The 20006-nt window shown below is 32.7% G+C and overlaps 4 protein-coding genes across 5 annotated transcripts in view; 2 read left to right on the top strand and 2 right to left on the bottom strand.

The window, feature by feature from the left end:
- LOC149902214 (small ribosomal subunit protein mS39) overlaps positions 1-4890 on the top strand; it is a 30560-nt gene extending 25670 nt beyond the window's left edge. Inside the window, exons 14-15 of the mRNA XM_090110345.1 lie at positions 4208-4389; positions 4765-4890. Coding sequence (XP_089966471.1) covers positions 4208-4389; positions 4765-4837 — 255 coding nt within the window. The 3' untranslated portion in view covers positions 4838-4890. The remainder of the gene's footprint in view (positions 1-4207; positions 4390-4764) is intronic.
- A 436-nt stretch (positions 4891-5326) lies between these two features.
- On the top strand, positions 5327-6561 carry LOC149902213 (uncharacterized). The gene is made up of 2 exons (XM_090110346.1): positions 5327-5404; positions 5622-6561. Exons 1-2 carry the CDS (start codon positions 5366-5368, stop codon positions 6348-6350), a joined length of 768 nt encoding a protein of 255 aa, XP_089966472.1. The 5' UTR covers positions 5327-5365; the 3' UTR covers positions 6351-6561.
- Positions 6523-12193, bottom strand: LOC149902212 (uncharacterized). Its single transcript, XM_090110344.1, has 2 exons — positions 11940-12193; positions 6523-11841 (listed from the first exon to the last, which is right to left on the bottom strand). The coding sequence occupies exons 1-2, from the start codon at positions 11985-11987 to the stop codon at positions 6625-6627; spliced, it is 5265 nt and encodes a 1754-aa protein (XP_089966470.1). The 5' UTR covers positions 11988-12193; the 3' UTR covers positions 6523-6624.
- A 697-nt stretch (positions 12194-12890) lies between these two features.
- On the bottom strand, positions 12891-18311 carry LOC149902211 (uncharacterized). 2 transcript variants are annotated; one of them, XM_090110310.1, is made up of 5 exons: positions 18160-18311; positions 15344-15467; positions 14884-15036; positions 13628-14803; positions 12891-13433 (listed from the first exon to the last, which is right to left on the bottom strand). In XM_090110310.1, exons 3-5 carry the CDS (start codon positions 14978-14980, stop codon positions 13084-13086), a joined length of 1623 nt encoding a protein of 540 aa, XP_089966436.1. In that variant the 5' UTR covers positions 14981-15036; positions 15344-15467; positions 18160-18311; the 3' UTR covers positions 12891-13083. The 2 variants fall into 2 exon arrangements, with proteins under 2 accessions (XP_089966436.1, XP_089966434.1); XM_090110308.1 differs by lacking the exon at positions 18160-18311 and adding an exon at positions 17362-18146.
- Positions 18312-20006: the final 1695 nt, after the last annotated feature.

Raw genomic sequence — 20006 nt, 5'->3', positions numbered from 1 at the left:
CTCCTATAATGAATAATTTGTAACTAAAATATAATAATTTATAGTTAGGTTGTATGGCCATCTCTAGTGAGCCGTTGCATAGGTCGTTCTATATCGTACCCAGGTGGCGGCTCACACAGGATGTTCGTACATTGTCGTCGAGATCTTCCCATTTTCCCAATAACTGTTTTTTTTTTTCTTTCAATAGTTATTTATATTTTTTCTAAGTTTACATAGTATATAATAGTCCATCTAATGATGATGGCCTCGTATAATGAATAAAAATAATGTGTAACTAAAAATATAATAAAAATAATTTGGAAAATCCAAAAGTGCACGCCTCATAATTTTTTTTTAATAAATATTTATTAATTATTATTTTTGTTTATTTAATAACAATTAAACCACATCGAATCAGACCCTGAAAAATGAAAGGGTTCTATTCCTGAGCATACTCAAGCGTAAGAGAAAAAAAAAAGACTCGATTAGTAAAGTATTTCGGCCGCTATCGTGTTAACAAGAAAAAGGATCCGCACATACAGACACACGGACGTCCAAGACAGAACTTTTTTAAACTGTTTTTTAACTAGTTTAAATAACAAAAATGACATCAAAAATATCATGAACGTTAAAAATAGTGTTTTTTCTTAATATGTGTGTGTATGTATTATCTTACAAGTGCAATGTATGATACATAAAGACAATTTAAGTTTGAAAAATCAGATGTTTTGCGCGAAGTGACAGTAGTACCCACCTCAACGCTTCGCTTATGAGGCGTGCAATAATGTGTAACTAAAAATATAATAATTTAAAGTTAGGTTGTATGGCCATCTCTAGTGAGCCGCTGCACAGGTCGTTCTATATCGTACCCAGGTGGCGGCTCACACAGGATGTTCGTACATTGTCGTCGAGATCTTCCCATTATCCCAGTAACTGTTTTTTTTTCAATAGTTATTTATGTTTTTTCTAAGTTTACATAGTATATAATAGTCCATCTAATGATTATGGTCTCCTATAATGAATAATGTGTAACTAAAAATATAATAATTTATAGTTAGGTTGTATGGCCATCTCTAGTGAGCCGTTGCATAGGTCGTTCTATATCGTACCCAGGTGACGGCTCACACAGGATGTTCGTACACAAACTACGAGATACATAGTTAGGAATCTTCTACTAATGCTCTACTGGAGTAAATCGTGTATATTCCACTTTAAATATATTGTTTTATCGATCACCTGCTTCAAAGATTGTTAGTAATATGAAATAAGCAATACATAAAGACATTTTAAGTTTGAAAAATCAGATGTTTTGCGCGAAGTGACAGTAGTACCCACCTCAACGCTTCGCTTATGAGGCGTGCAATTTTGTAAATTGTGATTTAATATTTTATAGTACATTTTAAAGGACGTACCTTTTCAAGAGTATCATCGAAGTATTCATCGAAGAGACACATTGTATGGCCATCGTTAGTGAGCCTTTGGATTCCTGCCCTGCATTGGGAAAAAATAATTAATAATTCAAAGGCTCACGGTGGATGTCCATACACATACATCGAGTCGACAACTAGCTGCTGAAGATACTACATGCAAGAATATAAATTGGAACACGAACTACGAAGACCAATAATTGTGTATAGTATTGTATTAATCAAATTTTTATTAAGAAAACTACGGATTAATTGTATGTGTTCATATATTTTATTCTTCGTTTATTGAAAGTCAAAAGTTTTTTTTTTTAAATATTTATTGTATAGGATGTATCATGCATATTGGCTATAAATCTAACGTTCTTTACAAGCTGAGTTTAAGAAGTATTGTACGGCCATCGTTAGTGAGCCGTTGCATTGATTGTTGTGTATCGTACCCAGGTGATGGCTCACGCAGGATGTTCGTGCACTGACGACGATGTTCCCGATCACTTCATTTTCAATGAAATCAATTAGTTTTTTTGACGTGAAAACATCTGATTTTTCAAACTTAAAATGTCTTTATGTATCATACATTGCACTTGTAAGATAATACATACACACACATATTAAGAAAAAACACTATTTTTAACATTCATGATATTTTTGATGTCATTTTTGTTATTTAAACTAGTTAAAAAACAGTTTAAAAAAGTTCTGTCTTGGACGTCCGTGTGTCTGTATGTGCGGAGGATTTTCTTTTTAACACGATAGCGACCGAAATACTTTACTAATCGAGTCTTTTTTTTCTCTTACGCTTGAGTATGCTCAGGAATAGATCCCTTTCATTTTTCAGGGTCTGATTCGATGTGGTTTAATTGTTATTAAATAAACAAAAATAATTATTAAAAAAAAATTATGAGGCGTGCACTTTTGGATTTTCCAAACTATTTTATTTTTGCTATTTGATAGGTGGGTCTCAAAGAACCGAGTTTCTTCGCGCATCCTTGCGTAGCATGTGCTGCGCAAAGAAGCTTTTTTAAACGAGTTTCTTCGCGCAGCAATTGCTACGCGAGGCTGCTCACTCTATGGAGATCTATCTGATGCAAATGCTTTAATAGGGAGATAGAGATTTACATTGCCATTTTTCCAGGTGTTGTAAGTATATATCGCAGGCAAATTGTATGATTCGACAGTTTACAAACGCTCGTAATTTGTTTGTAAACGGCCAAATCATACAATTTGCCTGCGACATATACATTATTGTTATTTAATCATCAAAATTGTGTATTTCGTGAATGCTTTTATGTTGTTTACGGATTTTACCGTGGAAGAAGATGGTTTCAGCGTGCGGCCGTCCTTAATGAGATATTACATTGACGCTTGCATAGCAACGTTATAATATAATTGCTCATTGGGGATGTTCGCACGCGCTCGTCGATTCTTCGAGATAATCAAAAATAATTTTCAAGTGAAAGTTTTTTCTCTATGTGGAATAATTATATATTATATTAAAACTGTATTGATATTCGAACTTTGTTAGGAAACTATGATTATGTATTCAGTAAATAAATGTATTAGAAATGTCTGGACGTTCCGTTTGAAGATGTACAGATTGTATGGACATCATCAGTGGGTCGTTCGTCTGTATATAAAAAAAAGTATAGTAAAACGTCCCACAGTGGATGTGCAGACACAAACAACGTTTCACCAATGAAGATCAAGATACCTGCTACATACAGTTTATTGGACTCCTGAGTCCTGATCATCATAAACTGCACTTTAAACTAGTCTGTTTTTATTAACGCTTATTCTTTATTCAGTATGTTTGTTATTTGTTATAAAAGAATTATTGTGAATCAAAGTCGTCTAGTTTCATATACGTTATTAGTTTTATAGACGTCATCAGAACTTCAAGAGTTTATAATATTTTGTTTGTAAATTGTATCATATTTTTAATTCTTTCAACTGAATATATTTTTATTGTTATTTTGATAGTATTATTTTATTTATTTATTTAATATTTTTTTGTATAATATATTATAGATATTGTTTGGCCGTCGCGAGTGAGCTATAGCATTGGCCGTCATTTCAGTAACGGTATTTAAATGATAATGATAAATAAGTATTATTATATTTTTTTATATATCTATATATATTACACATATATGCTGTATTTTATTTGACTCCAAAATCATCTTATTTCATGTTTGGTCGTCTTAGTGAGAAGTTATGTATTGGCGAGTATACCTACATTTTATATTATTGTCCAATATAATGCCTCACTATAGATGTTTAAACATATACATCGAGTTACCAATAACTCTTTATTAATATTTATTGTATTATTTATAATTAGAAATATAATTGGCAAGAGTGTGGTCCCCTTGTACGGCCATCTTTAGTGAGCCGATGCATTGGCCGTGAGGTATCGTGCCCAGGCGATGGCTCGCAAAAGGTGTTCGAACACCAACGACGTGGTTTAAGAAGCATTTGTCTACTTAGAAGATATTATTGAAGATATTTTAAATTTTGGGTAATATACACTTACATACATTACACATAGATAGAAATATCTATAATTCACAATCAAGCACCTTTCGTTTACACACAGAAAAAATTGACATTCAAGTAATCAAGTATCTATTAACGAAAGATTAACTTAATAATTAACTTCATCTTTCGTTAGCACCTCATCTACGTATTTTACTGGCTTAATATAGGCTTAAGTTTATACATTAATTAATTATTGTAGTTAGTATGTTTGTCACTTTTTTCCAATAAATACAAAATCTATAATTGGAATGTGTTTAACCAATCAGACAGCAGTTACATACCTAGCGGAATGCGGGTTTGAAGAAGCGCTAACTGCGTGCACGGGAACGTTGAGCGTGATGTTGAACCGACCAATTGAAGAGGTCGAGACGTTGTTGCGGGAGCCGAGGGCTTCGCTGACGGCCTCGCTGCATCCCGCGGCTTTGGTCATCGCGGAGGCTTATCATTTGTGAGTATATAATAGTCGAAAGATGATGAAAGATGTTTATTTGGACTTATTTTGGTGGTTTTACAACTTATTAAATTTAGGATTTTTAGATCAAGTTAAATTTTCGTGAAATTGCAATTTCCTTAGCTTTGTGTTAGAATAAATCAATAGGCTATTAAAGTGTCATATAAGTTTGTCTTTAAAAAAGGATCTATAAAAAAATAAGAAGTAAAAACTATAATAATCCATTGTGTCTGCATCAACATAATAATAATGTAAATAAAGGATTTTAATTCTTAAAATAAGATTCCAATAGGTTTTTGTTCGATATGATATCAAAATTATGAAAAAAGTTGCAATGTATGACAGAATGGTAATTTGAATTTCTCTTTTCAGAGCAAAGACTGGTGCGCCCATGAATACTTCGTCTAGTTCAGAAAGCGACAGCGATACATCTGATGAAGATTAACTTTAATTACAATAATTGTTAGCTTTAGTTGAAATATAACATTATAGTTGTAACCGGTCTTTTCTTTATCACAATTCATTTGTAAGAGATTTCTTAGATATTTTATAAATGATCTTTTTAAGACTATAAAATAATGATATATGTATGTACTAGATTTGAACCAGTATATTTTTTACAAAATGCTCATGAAAATAAATTCTTCTCCAAACGTTTGATATCAAAAACACACTCATCACACAAACACGCAATGCGGTGATAAAAGTGTGAACTTGAAATACTGCCGAAAATACGCCTACATTATTTGCCTTAAGTGAATAGATAAACATACCAACTATGAATAATTCCCGCTAAGACAACAAAGACAAGGCGACACAATGAGCCAGTGACATGGACCCATTTCTCCATACTCGAGGTGTTAAAAATGACAATTGGATGCGAAATACGTAAGTTCAAAAGAAAGTAACTGATGCTGTTAGTTGGACAGTGGTCGTAAAGAGGCGAGGTGTCGTGTTCAAACTGAGTTTAAAAATGTGGAAATATAATTCAGTGTGGATATGTTTGTCTCTGGTAAGTAAAGTTTTATCGAACGAACTTGAATATAAAGGATAAAATAATGATGATCTTCTGATACGTCAATAATAAACGAATAATACATTTTTCATACTCTTTTACTACACCAATTTAAAGAACTAAGTTTATAACGATTATCATCACTTTTTATTGTTTATTTTATTAAGGAATTAATATATGTTTTAAGATTAATATAACAATTTTTGTTACCCAGATCCTGCCGATTAATAGCGCAAGAGTAACGAACTTTTACACGAATAAATTAGACTGCGGTCCATATGGTTTTGTCTGCGATGGAGTATCTCGATTAAGAATTTGTGAGGAAGGCAACATGCTGGGTCCAGCTTTCTTGTGTCCATCAAATACAATATGCAATGAAGAATCCAACGAAGTTTGCGAGAATATTGGCAATTATATCGATCCAGTCCTAACGAAAAACGTTCGATGCTACCGCAACGAGCGGATAGCAGACCCAAATGTACCTGGCTGCAAAGGCTACATATTGTGTATACCGAATAAAAATCGCTTTCAAGGTCTCAAATTCCAATGCACGGGACGCACAGTTTTTAACGGCTATACAAGAGCATGTACCTCGCCAGACAAATACAGATGTCCTATGGGAAATAACACTTCTGTATCAAACAAGTTTTATTCTGATGGTAACAAGAAGGGTGATACACATCGTATTAATGGCAATGGATTAGGTCAGTATGGAACTAGAGTGAAGCCAGTTGAATGTGAAAACTATAACTTTGCTGTGACCGATGACGAAGGGCCCGTGCGTGTTACATACTTCTGCCCACAGCGACCAGCAAAAGGAGAATATACCATTCGATGCACACTGTTCTCAAACAATTTTTGTATTTCATTGGAAAAGGATGAGGAAGATCAATTTTTACAAGGCGCTGGAACAGCAAACAGACGACCTCGAGAAAATGTTTAATATTTTTTTATGTTGTGAGATATTCTCAAATAATATAAGACTGATCATTATGTAACTTTTATTATAATTACTATTTAAAAAGTATCGTTACTATTTTTTAGTATTTAGCTTCCGAAGCTATTTATTGCATTTATTATGTTACTAGGTACCTTAATATCATTATTATTAAATAAAACCAGCTAATTATGTACTCAGTAATTTATTTATTTAATAAAGGTATTAAAAAATAATAATGTGTAATAAATAATAGCATATTATTCATCTTTTAATAAACTTAGTCGTCGCACTCGTAACTCTCAGCATCAACACATTTTTTCTTTCTTTTATGAAAAACCTCATCCGAGTCACAATTTTTTTTTCTACGTCTAAATTCAGATTTGGATTTCTTGCATACGTAATAAGTTCTACAATCATATGGATCTGAAAATTTGCCTTCTTGGATACACTGAAAATTATACTTTAAGGGTTTCTTATCATTGTTTGCTGACCTAGAATCCATACTGCTACTACTACTACTACTTTTTGAATCAAACTCATGTTTTGAAAGCGAAACCTGTAAATTGTCCTCGATACAAGTAACGGATTTCATATTAAGTACATAGCCTTTTTGACACCTAAGTTTAAATCTTACATAATTATATTTATTTTTTACACAAATATAATATGCATTATGTTCCCAAATATCACTGAATCTACCAGCTCTTACACACTGAAATTGGTTATTTCTAACACAGTGAGATAAATTCCTGGTGCACTGTTTAAGAAAGTCGCTAAATACCGTGTTTTTAGGGCAGTGTCCGACTATAGGATAGAATCTTCCTATACAAATGTAGAACTTTTGACAGTCGTTCTCGTCAGCATACTTTCCTCGAAAACGATTCAGGCAGTTAAAACCAAATGCGCGAGTATTAACTGTAGTTCTATGTGTGACAACAACAGGTGCTATTGTCGTATGATTTTTTACTTTATTACCTTCTGTATAATTTATGTCTGACTTTGTAGAATTCCTGGTTTGGTGCTCCTCTACATTTGAAACTCTTGGATGTGATACATTTATTGGTGAATTAATGTTTTCGTTTATACCCCTTTCAGACACAATAGGAACAATGACTTCTGGTTCTGGCGTATTCATTTTATTTTTTTCTATTCTTATGGTTTCTTCAATAATTTCCAAAGCTGGTGTAATGTGTTTAGCTGAAAAGAGTTTGTTTCCATTGTCATTAATAGTACCGGCCGTCTGGCTTTTCACACTTGATTGACCATCGTTCACACTTATATAATCGGGCTTGACCGTAGTATATAAATTTGCTTTTGTTTGCGGAGGTGATATTGTTTGAGGTAAAGCCCCTTCTATGTTTGCAGAATAAAACGAAGGTGTAACAACCGACATTCTTTGATTGCTAGTTGTTTTGATCTCTTCTGCATTTGAAACCTTTGAAAATAAAACATTAATTGATGATTTTATGCTATGGGTACCCTTATCTATCGCAACTGGAAACCTAACTTCTGGTTCTGAAATATTTACATAATTTTTTCCTGTTCTTATGATATGTTCATTTATTGCCAAGTCCGGTGTAACGTGCATAGATGAAAAGGGTATATTTCCATTGTCTTCACTTGAACGGGCAGTTTTGTTTTTCACGCTTGATAAACTAACGTTTATATTTAGAGTATGACTTTTCACGCTTGATAGACTATCGTTAACGTTTAGAGTATCGGGTTTGTCTGTTGTATATGAATTTACTTTTATTTGCGGAAGTGATGTTGTTTCAGATAAAGTCCCTTCTATATTTGTAGAAAAAATAGGAAGAGATTCAACTGCTTTTCTTTGACTGTTAGTTGTTTTGGTCTGTTTTGTATGATTTTGAGTGGGAGCATTTTCATTATAACTGTGAGTTGTTTCCGTTGCTCTTAAATCTGGCGTTTGATATTGGAAATTAGCCGTTGTTAGCAAATTATCTTCGAATTTTACATGTATTTTATCGGTGCCGTAGATGGTGTCTTCGTGGGTATAATTTATTGCCTGTGCTTTCGAAGTTCCTCCATTTGTAACATGGTCTTTACTTATAAACACTTCTTTGGGTGGTAAACTTTCTACATCTTCGTAAAACTGTTGATGCAAATTTGGTGCAGTAGAACTATCGATATTTTCATAATGAATACTATCTATTGAAGTTATAACAGGAGTTTTTTCAGTAATTGTTGTCAATGTGTAATCACTATTGGAATTTTTATTGCTACCAAGATTTATTTGTAATGGCACAGTGGATAAATATCTGTCTCTTGAAGATGTGTAAATCTGATTGTTTAATCCTTCCGTAGTACTAACAATTTTGATAGTAGTGTCTTTATGAAGATTAAGATTTTGTGTTACAGGTGCACTGGTTGGAAACTGATACTTATCAGTTTCTTTATGTTGTAAATTACTATTATCAACATTGTATTTATATGATTCAGGACCTAAGCTATTGGTAGAATAAACTTTATCTTCTAAAGAACGTGACATACCATCATTCAAACTTTCTCTTGAAGGCTGAAAATTATGATCGGTATTGCTATCAGTAATTATTTCTGGATAAGGTACCGTCGCTATCGTCTGAGATTCAAAATATAATGTTGACACCGGTTTTATATTACGAGTAGCTGATAATAATTTTGATATGTTAAAATTATCTAATGGATCCTTAATTGTTGTTTCGAATTTATTAGTTTTATCGTAGAAGTTACTTGAACTTTCCGAATTAGTCGTCACGGTCAATGTTGTAGGAAGTTCAGAATATAAAGTTGACATCAGAGTTATGTTATGTGTATCAGCTGATAATTTTGGCTGATCAATACTATCCAATGAATGAATCTTCTCAAGAGTTGTGTCGGGTCTGTTTAAGTCTTGAGCGTTTTTATAAGTTTTGTTTGTATCATCGAATGTGTTTTGTTTTGTTTCCGGATCTAAAGTATAAGTCGTATCTTCTGTACGAATTATATCTTGATTCGAATTTTCTGTTGAAATCAGAATATCATTATTATCGATATTGTTTTTAGTGACTCCTTCCTTGCTTTTTGATTTATCGGGATATGAAGTTGTAGGAACTATCTGAGATTCCATATATAACGTTGGCATAGGTTGTTCATTAAGAATTAAGGATGATAACTTTGACTCGTCTATATTATCCAACAGTTCAATCACATCATCAGATATGTCAATCATTTCTTGGTCTGTATTACTAACAGCATTTGTGGTTTCATATTGTAATGAAGTTGGATTGAAGTTGTTTCTTAAATCATTTTGTAAGCTTGTTGTATATTGATATGGTGTCGGCGTTGTTGTGGTATATTTTCTTATTAAAACTGTATTTGAAAAAGCTTGGTCTACCTCTGTTACATCAATAATAAATGATAAATTAGAATTTAATTCTGTAGGTTTTAATCCAGATGTTTTAATTTCATCAACGATGTCTCCGTATTTTCTATCATTATTCGAAATCGTTGAATTTATCCCATCCATGATATTATTTTTATTAAGGTCTTGTGATAATGTAGATAAATCTAAAATATCGGATATCGTGTTCTCTATTAAATTATTATGTGTAACTTTTGTATTTATTTCAGGATCGATGGGAACAGTACTAAGTTTCATAGAATCATCTGCGTCTGTGTTATTTCTCTGAATAATTTCTGATTGGTCACTGAATGGAAGAACATTCTTGTTAGATTCTGTTGTAATTACGTTTTCTTGTTCTAAAACTGCTGTTGAGAGACTTTCCAGAGTAAAACTAGAATTCTCCTTGAACAATTGCTCTGATACTGTTTTTGTCTCTCGAGGATATTCATTTTCATATACTTCTGTGGTGTTGACTGCTCCCGCATTAGTCGTTGATAAAATATTAGCACTTGAAATATCATTCTTAGGTGTTGCCGTTTCTTTATAATGTGTATCACGGGTGAAAATTGTACCTGCTGCTGCGTCTTCCTGTATCGTACTCTTTATGTAGATTTCTGTGGCGCTTTCAATGCTAGTGTATACTAACACATTATCATTGTCATATGTACTATTAAAATTGTTTAATGAATTATTTGTTTGTGAGTATTTATTTGAATCATTATATTTACCTGTATGAGCATCGTTTTGAGGCAGGGTTTCTTTATATGTTTCCATTATAGTCGTTGATTCAATTAAAGATACATCCTTTTCTGAATGCTCGTTCAAATCTAAATCTGTTGTTCCAAGAGTATTTAAATCATATAAATTAGCTGTACCCTCAACTGGACTAGACGTTTGTGAAATACTTTCTGTTGTTTGGGTCATTTCTAAAATTGTATGATCAAGACTACTTTTAATCAAATTACTATCAGGAAATTCTGTAATCTCACTAAAAATATTATTATGAGTATAGGTAGGTACATCGTTAATGGCGTGTGTTTCTAAGATTTGGTTCTCTGTAAAATCATTATCAGAAGTTGTTTGTGAATATTTAACAGTACTTATCATAGAATTGGAATTGATAGGAATCATTTCATTTTTTATTTGTTCAATATCATCAGTTATGACTGATTTTTCGGTATATACTGATGCAGTATCACCTTTGTTTATATTACTCCATGTACTAGTTATTACTTCATTAGTTGTTAATTTAGCCTCAGCTTCAGAAACTAAATGTGTGCGGTCTATAATTGTCTCCATTGACTTATAGATTTCAGGCGTTGAATACACATAACTTGAAGGTTGTCCTGATGAAGTCGTTTCGCTCACAGTATCATAATACTGTTCATAATATGGTGTCGTCTTTGGGTATATATTATTTTCATCAATGTTGCTCCTGTAGGAACTGTAATCGTTAGTCACTTCCTGGCTTTTAGTGAAATGAAAATTTAATTCTGTAGTGCTTTCAAGCATTTCTGGTACAGTATTTGAAGATAATTCAGTATTATAATCACTTACCATGTCTACTTGAGGTTTATTCGTATACGTCAACACCTTTTGTATTTCACTAACTGTATTGAGGTCATTTGTTGTATAATGTTGTGTTTCCATTTTCTCGATTGACTTTGTTGTAGTATCGATTTTAGAATTTGATTCAAAATGAGGCACAAATTTATCATTATTAAATAATTCATTTTCAACTGTAGAACTTCCTGTGTGATATTGCTCAGATTTTTCACCCACATTTTTATACCAAAACGGTTTAGCTGTTGTATATTCTATGCCTTCCCAAAATGAATGATGACTAGTTGCAATCGCATTTTTCGTTACTTCACTCTGCTGAATAATAGGGTTTAGAGTGGTCGTTTCGTGAAATTCACATTCATAGATATTGGTTTCCGAACATGTAGTAGGCGGAGGGCATGGAATTAGGAAGTCATCTACAGATTTTGATATTCCATCTCCTAAATCAACACATATCATAAAATGTGTTGAATTCAAACAATAGAAAGCCTTTCCTTTACAATCGAAATTTTCAGCACGCGTTATATCCACTTGAATTATGACTGTGACCTGAAAATGTTTACATAATTTTTAATAACACTCTTAACTACGAAACGTAATCAATCTGAAATAATCTTATGATAATTAATATAAGTATTCATACGTACCAAGAACAACACAAATATATTTTTGTTTTCTTTTTTCTTGAGAGCCATGGCCACATTTTAAACGTTAATTAAACCAATAGATTTTCGTTCGATTCGTATACTTGTCGTTTATCTCGTAGACTTTTCAGTCGAATGTCAGCCCGTGATACTCAGAGATAATATCAATGTTCTTGCGAGGCAGCTGTAAGCTCAAACGACTCATTTATAATTACATACACTGCCACACATAGATTACGAGTGATGTTAAATAAATAAAGTTGACACATAATTTCCTGCGATTATTATCATATCACTTTGTTTACGGCATCTTTTTCTCTAAATACTGAAATCTGAATGGTAGCTGTCTACTATCTACTAAATAGAAGTTCTTGTTATTTTAGGAATGTTAACGGGACTGGACTGTTAAAATATTCACTGGTCTGGATGCAAACTGAAAATTGCAGAAATAAGAGAGTTCCTTTTAAAAATCTGTTAGCCATTCAACTTTTTCCAAATTTCTACATAGTATAGGCACAGAATTAAGCCTGTTTGAAATATTTTAACTACCTATGTAGAATCAATAAACGTAATATAGTATAGCATAATATGTCTTTGTAATAGAGGCAACAATTATGTGTGGACGATGTGAATGATTAATGTCATAGATAGAGTTATTAAAATATTTGGAAATTATAGATATAGAAATAATCTCCGTTTCCTATAAATGTTTACAAGGATTAGTTAGTAGATATAGTTGTAAAAATTACTTAATAACACTGTTTATCTGGGAATTTCCTTTTACGAGTAAACAAGGTACAACTCAAACATTTACGACACGTAGGTACATTATTATTAAATCCCTCTGTTTGTCTCTCAATGAATAGATAATTAAAGAAATGTGAATATTATACAATATAAAATAAAAGATATATCATAAAAAAAAACTTTTAATATGTATTCAGTAGTTATTCATTTAAAACTTAATAATTATATACAATTGTACATACTTATGTCATATTTTATTGTAGGTATATTTACAGTTATTATTGTTAAACGACATTTCTAGATCTACACAACTACAATATCACAATAATTACCTATTCCTGTAAATAATTTTTCTCAGAGTCTTAATGAACTTTCCCTGGTAACTGTTTATTTCAATAGTTCAAAACAAACATTTCCTACCAAGTCTCATCGTTCTTATGTTTGTCAAATAAATTGAAACAACGGCTATTATAAACCAAACAATTGTTGCACTAGCCAGAAGTATACCTAATATGAACATAACGAATTGGGGACCATTTGGTTTTTCTATTATAAAAGAGAGCCCTACAACAAATACAGTCATCAAGCACGCTGAAAGGGTTTCTAATGTGCTGTGAATTTTAGGCCACTTTCTAGCGCCGACGAAGTCTTGGACAGCTGTCTCCCAACTTGATGCCACAGCTCCAAAGCCAAAACCAGCAATTACGCAGCCTATTGAATACGAATCATGATTGTTATCTGCTGCTAACACTGAAAAAAAAACATTTTATAAAAAGATTGTATAATGTCTGTAAAAGCGGAAATCCAAACATTTATAAATATTAACTAGGACAGCATGTAATCGAATTTATGATGACTTTTTAATAGATTGATATCAACTGATAAAGAATGTACATTTGTGTCACATATGATAAAAAAAATAATAATATTACGTAGGAACATACCAAATGCTGAGATCGTTGATATGCCTAGGCCCATGACGACTATATATTTGTAATTTCGTTTTGGTGTCTGCTCCAGCCACGGTGTACATAACAGGAAACAAATCCAAGTAAAACCATATAGAGACATCAAAAAGTTCATCTCGAGCATCGAAATTTTCGGATGCACTTCTGAGGCTAACATTGGTAACAAAACTAATGATATTGATAGTAAACTTAATCTTGAAAAACTTAATAACAAGGCGGGATAAAACTTTCCACAAGAAAGAGACCTCGTAAGCGGCTTTAAAAATGTGTCATTAATGCTGTACATAAAATAAATAAATCTTCGTCGTATTCTGTACATTCTATATGAAGGAATCGATAATTTTCTTTTCATATTCATGTAAGCTGATTGACATCTAAAGTTAAAAGTATTAAATATTTTCTCTGTATGTATATCAGTCATGGGTGCTATAGTTTCATATTTTACTTCAAATTCTGTATATTCACTTACATCAGCATTTTCCCGCTCCGTTTGTGAATCCCTTCTTACTTGATTTGTTATACACCCGTCTATGTTTTCTCCCAAGATACTCAGTCTTTTAATAACTACACTTAAACGATTATTTTTCTTGTTAATACCTGCTGCGTTGTGATCATCACTGTCGCTTTCTTCACTTTCTTCTGGTATTTCTGGTAAAATATCAACTCCAAATATGTTTCTTCTCTTCTCTTCTGGACTCGGAGGAGGTGTTATCGTTTCTATGATACTCACATCATCATACTTGAGCTCTTCTTCCCGATGCAATTGATCGTCAGAGGGATTTTTCCAACACTTTTTGTTTAAATAGTGCAATTGTAGTTCTGTTCCATAAAAATTATCCATTGCTTCATTCTTATATACCATGTAACCTTGAGATAAGTCTTTATATCTTGAGAAAGAAGCAGGTCTTCGCGCACTTTCGTCAATATGCAGTAACATAATTGCGACTAATGATTGTAACATAATCCCAGCATATACAATATAAGCGAAAGAATATCCATAAACGTCTATTAATTCCGTCAGTAAATGTGGAAATATCGATAAACCAATGGCCTGTCCAAGAAGGCAAAACCCTTTTACAAAAACCAAGCGAGTATCATAAGTTTCAAATATTACTGCATCTACTTGTGCGGACAAAAGAGATGATCCTAGACCTAAAAAAAACAACAATCTTTAATAATCTTAATGAAAAATAAACACGACTAAGTTGTTAAGTTGCGACGAAATAACTCACCTCCAACTATACCATAGATGTAAGGCTGTACATGATATGGAACGAAAGCGCAAATGATGAGACTGACGACCACAAAGAATAGTCCTATAGTACCCATCACTCTGTATCCTACAGAGCCCCCCCATGAGTCCGCAGCTTCTCTGAACCAGCATTCTAAAATTAAACCAAATAATATATTAATAAACTTCAAAACGATGGCTGCGCATACTACCCTCAAAATTCTTGGTTATATTCATCAAATTAATATGTCTAATGCATTTTTTTCAATATCAGGTGCTACTTTATTCTATGGTTTGCTTTTTTGTAAACCGTTTGTCATTTGATATTCATAGCCTCATAGGAACATATTGTCCTCCATGTTGAATATTAGGTGTATAATCAATCTTCAAATACAACATTATTTAATCAAATGAAGATAATATGATTAAGATAAAAAGGTTTGTATATTTGTATAACTTACGTGTTAAACTATACGTTAGGACAAAAATGGACGGAGTCGTAAGGCCAACCCATAACGGTACATCGAAACTGGATAAATGCACCCAGAAAACTCCATAGGAAAGCAGTAGGCTGGGCAGGCATATCTGAAAATTAAGGAAATAAATGGATAAAAGGAACGAAAAAAATGATGTTTAGGGCAAAATTTTTACGACGTCACGAACATAAGGTTCGGTCAAATATGTTACGAAGTATAGCGAAAAAAAGCGATCGGAAACAAATGGTCAGACGGACAACAAAATTTATGAAATGTTCTTTTTTATAGGTGTCATGAAAAAGATCTTCAAAACTCATTAAAAATAAATTATTGTGGTTAAAAAACCAAACACTTTAAGACATATATAAATGATAAATAGGTACCTTCCAATTGTATTCTATTCTATTATAAAACATTAATTAAATTAGGCAATGATAACTGAAAACATCAAGGTATTGGGTAAGGTACTTTATAAAACGTACGTCTTCACATCAAATTCATGGGGTCACAATCGTAAACGTAGGTAGGTACCTACTTTCATAAAATCACGTTTTTTTTTGCTGTGTCGCTTATAGGTACATTATTTAATCAATAGGTACGATAAGATTAACATTTTTTGCATTTATTATTAATACTTATAATATCTACACACAATACATCAAGCTACGTCACAGAATAATATCGGCATAAGAATGATGTATTAGCTTCTGTGTGAGTAAATTATGCACGTGATTTTAACGATAATGTTTTGTTTAAAACATATGTCGTTATCTTGAAAAGTGTTTCTAATTCAAATGTACCTACATATTTGTTTTTATTCCTGAAATTACAGAAACAACCGTTCCTATAATTTAGACACAACACACAAAGAACTTCTACCTACCACAGCCTCCACCTCTAGACTCTAGTCCGGCCAACTCCGGCTTCCTTGGCATGGACTCAAACATCATTGGAATAATAATAATTAGAATCAGTTTTGTCAGTACATATATTGAGTAAGTGCCTACTAAACCCAAAAAAAATGTTTCGTTATAAAATATTTCATTGTTAGATAGCCGCCCGCGGCTTCGCCCGTTTTATCAAAGAAAAACCCGCATAGTCCCCGTGGGTCTTCAGCTACCTACGTATCAATTTTCACCATAATCGGTTCAAAAGTATTTGCGTGAAAGAGTTATAAATATCAATACATAGTACATACTGTATACAAAATTTCGCATTTATAATATTAGTAGGATATACAATATATATACATACATATATTATATATAATCTACATATTGCAGCATCCTAAGGCATGATTAGTGGAATAAAATCAAATAATATTTATTTCGTAAACATGATAAAGTTGTTTATTAATTGATCATTGCAATCAACGCAATGAAGTAATTATATAGTTCAAGTAATTATTTAAATATTGCGATGTTTGCATCTACTATAAATAGTTGAATTTGATTGTTTTATCTGCAGTTTTGTCAACTCACACCTGTGTATTTGTAATTGACGTATCCTCAGATAACATCCAACTTTGTGACATCACGGAGATAAAAACATTAGAAACAATAATTGGAAACTAGGTACCTACCAGTTTAAAAATATATTTGTGTAACATCTACGTTACCCTTACGTTACCTAAAAGATACGTAGAAAGATGTTTCATACATAGAGCTTACGTACTAAAACACAATATTTTAGAAAAACAATTAGCGACTTAAACTTTTTTATTGATAAATCAGACTCAAAATGTATATTTTGTAAGTGAAGAATTACTATAGATATTAGATTTTTTTCTAATACACACATTGAAATACACATTATAAAATTAAGTTTCCTGGTGTGAGAGAGTCTAGACTCTAGAGTTTAGGTACTAATAACAATGAACAAAATAATCATGACGCAAATATATTTCCGCTTACGTGTGTGATCTCATATTTGTAAGAGATTTAACCTGTTGATGTTGAAATCACTCAGTTCGTAAATATTTTGTAACGGATATAAGTACTCACGTTCAGGAATACAAGGGAAAAGATAAGTGACCAGCGCCAACCAGCGCTTTCCCGTCGTCCATCAAAATCCATTCAGTTGTTTGTTTATAAACATTTTATTAATCAATGAATATTTGAATACATTCCAACAACTTCACTTGATGCTAGGCGGATCTTTTACACTACACTATTGAAAATGAAACATTTATAAATAAGAACATTCAAGAGAGCATGTCGTCTTATTGACGGACTCTTTACGTGCATTGACAGTATATTATCGAACCCGAACACGGCTACTTTGTGTTATCTTATCGTGTAATTATTTTGTGGTTAAATGTCTAGAGAATTTGTTATAGAAAATTGGAATAGTTATGTGCTGTTAGTTTTGACACTAACACTAATATTATTATTTTGTATAAATTATAGCGTCTTAAATAGGTGTTACCTAATCATTCACATTTTATCAGTCATTACCCGTCCGAACATACCTACTTGAATATCAGTATTCACTGTTGTATTCAATACTGACTTTAGTGGTTACTATTATTAATAACGCGACCTTATATCGTTTTATAGTTGTGTACCTAACTACCTAACCAACAACAAATAATTAAAATATTGTACTCCAATGCTTATATCAACCTAGACCCAAATTTAGGTTGTATTTACCTACCACTTAAACATGAAAATTGATAAACTTGTACAATTATCACAACACAATAAAAAATATCAAAAGGAAACTTCTTTTTTTATAAACGATACAGACTCAATCATAGTCAAACATTTATTTATTTTTTCAACTAGACTTCCTTTAAATACCTTCCTTTAATCGTTGTTCGCTGTTCGCTGTTCGCTGTTCGCTGTTCGCTGTTCGTTGTTCGTTGTTCGTTGTTCGTTGTTCGTTGTTCGTTGTTCGTGTTCGTGTTCGTGTTCGTGTTCGTGTTCGTGTTCGTGTTTGTGTTTGTGTTCGTGTTTGTGTATGTTCACATTCACATTCACATTCACATTCACATTCACATTCACATTCACATTCACATTGTTCGTTGTTCGTTGTTCGTTGTTCGTTGTTCGTTGTTCGTTGTTCGTTGTTCGTTGTTCGTTGTTCGTTGTTCGCTGTTCGCTGTTCGTTGTTTGTTTTCATGTTCGTGTTTGTGTATGTGTATGTTCACATTCACATTCACATTGTTCGTTGTTCGTTGTTCGTTGTTCGTAGTTCGTTGTTCGTTGTTCGTTGTTCGTTGTTCGTTGTTCGCTGTTCGCTGTTCGTTGTTTGTTTTCATGTTCGTGTTTGTGTATGTGTATGTTCACATTCACATTCACATTGTTCGTTGTTCGTTGTTCGTTGTTCGTTGTTCGTTGTTCGTTGTTCGTTGTTCGTGGTTCGTTGTTCGTTGTTCGTTGTTCGTTGTTCGTTGTTCGTTGTTCGTGGTTCGTTGTTCGTTGTTCGTTGTTCGTTGTCGTGTATCCCCATATTTGAGAGCTTATGTAATAGAAGATCATGATTTACTAGGTCGAACGCCTTTCTGAAATCGGTGTACACGGCATGCACTTCGAGATTCTTATCAAGTACTTCAGCTATATCAGATACATAACCTACTAGATTTGTGTTTGTTGATTTACGGGGCAGAAACCCGTGCTGGTTTTGATCAATTTTACATTTAATGTGGGCCAAAAGTTTAGTATTTACTATGTCTTCTAGAACTTTTCCAGGTGTACTTAGAATTGAGATAGGTCGGTACTGGGTAATCTCGTTTAATGAGCCTGCTTTGTGAATCGGAGTTAAGTGTGCGAGTTTCCAAGTAGATGGGAAGACGCTGAATTTTAATGATTCGTTAAAGATTAGAGTAAGTGGTACATATAGGCTTTTGGCACAATTTTTATAGAATATTGGTGGTATTGCATCGGGTCCTGGGCCTTTATTGGCATCTAAAAGTTTTAAGCGATTTAACACTTCTTTTTCAGATATCACCAACGTGCTAAAAGGGGCGACACCACTGTCTGTATCTGCATCATGCATATTTTTGGATAGTGTCGTTGAATTCGATGAATAAAAATATACTGATTGGAAAAAATCAGAGAAAGCATTACATATTTCTTGACCACCTTTAACAACCGTATTATTAAAAACCATTTCATGTGGTAAATTTGTGCAGTTGCTCATTTTATCTTTGAAGAATTTCCAAAAATGCTTAGGACGATGACGTAAATGATCAGCCGCGTGATTTTTAAACTCTGAGTAGCAGTGGTCTAGCATGTCCTTACATCGCCTTCGAAGTAAATCAAACTGGAGCTTGTCTCTGAGATTCCCATATTTTAGGTATTTTGAATGAAACTTAGCTGTTTCTTTAAGAGATTTTATTAAGGGGCGACTAAACCATGTGGGATATTTTTCATTGCGTAGTTTGCGTACTGGAGTATTACTTTTAATAATATTTAATACAGTGTCATAGAAAGTTGTGACCATTTCGTCAACGTTGGAGGCGTTTGTCCATTGGGAAGTCCAGTCAACTTGTTCCAGTTCGAAATTTATTACTTCGTAATTGCACTTATAAAAATCATATAAAACAATGTCGCTATTTGGTTTCAAATGACGTTGAGATGGATTTTCTATATTAATTTTAAGAGCGGGATGATGCGCATCGATCGAAACTAAAGGAAAATCAGCA

Source organism: Colias eurytheme, chromosome 15 (genome assembly GCF_061535395.1).
Source record: "Colias eurytheme isolate Ceu_HAF_F1 chromosome 15, ilColEury1 Martin Lab GWU primary, whole genome shotgun sequence".
NCBI classification, from domain to species: domain Eukaryota; kingdom Metazoa; phylum Arthropoda; class Insecta; order Lepidoptera; family Pieridae; genus Colias; species Colias eurytheme.
Note: the sequence above shows the minus strand (reverse complement) of the source record. Positions and strands in the feature narration are given on the sequence as shown.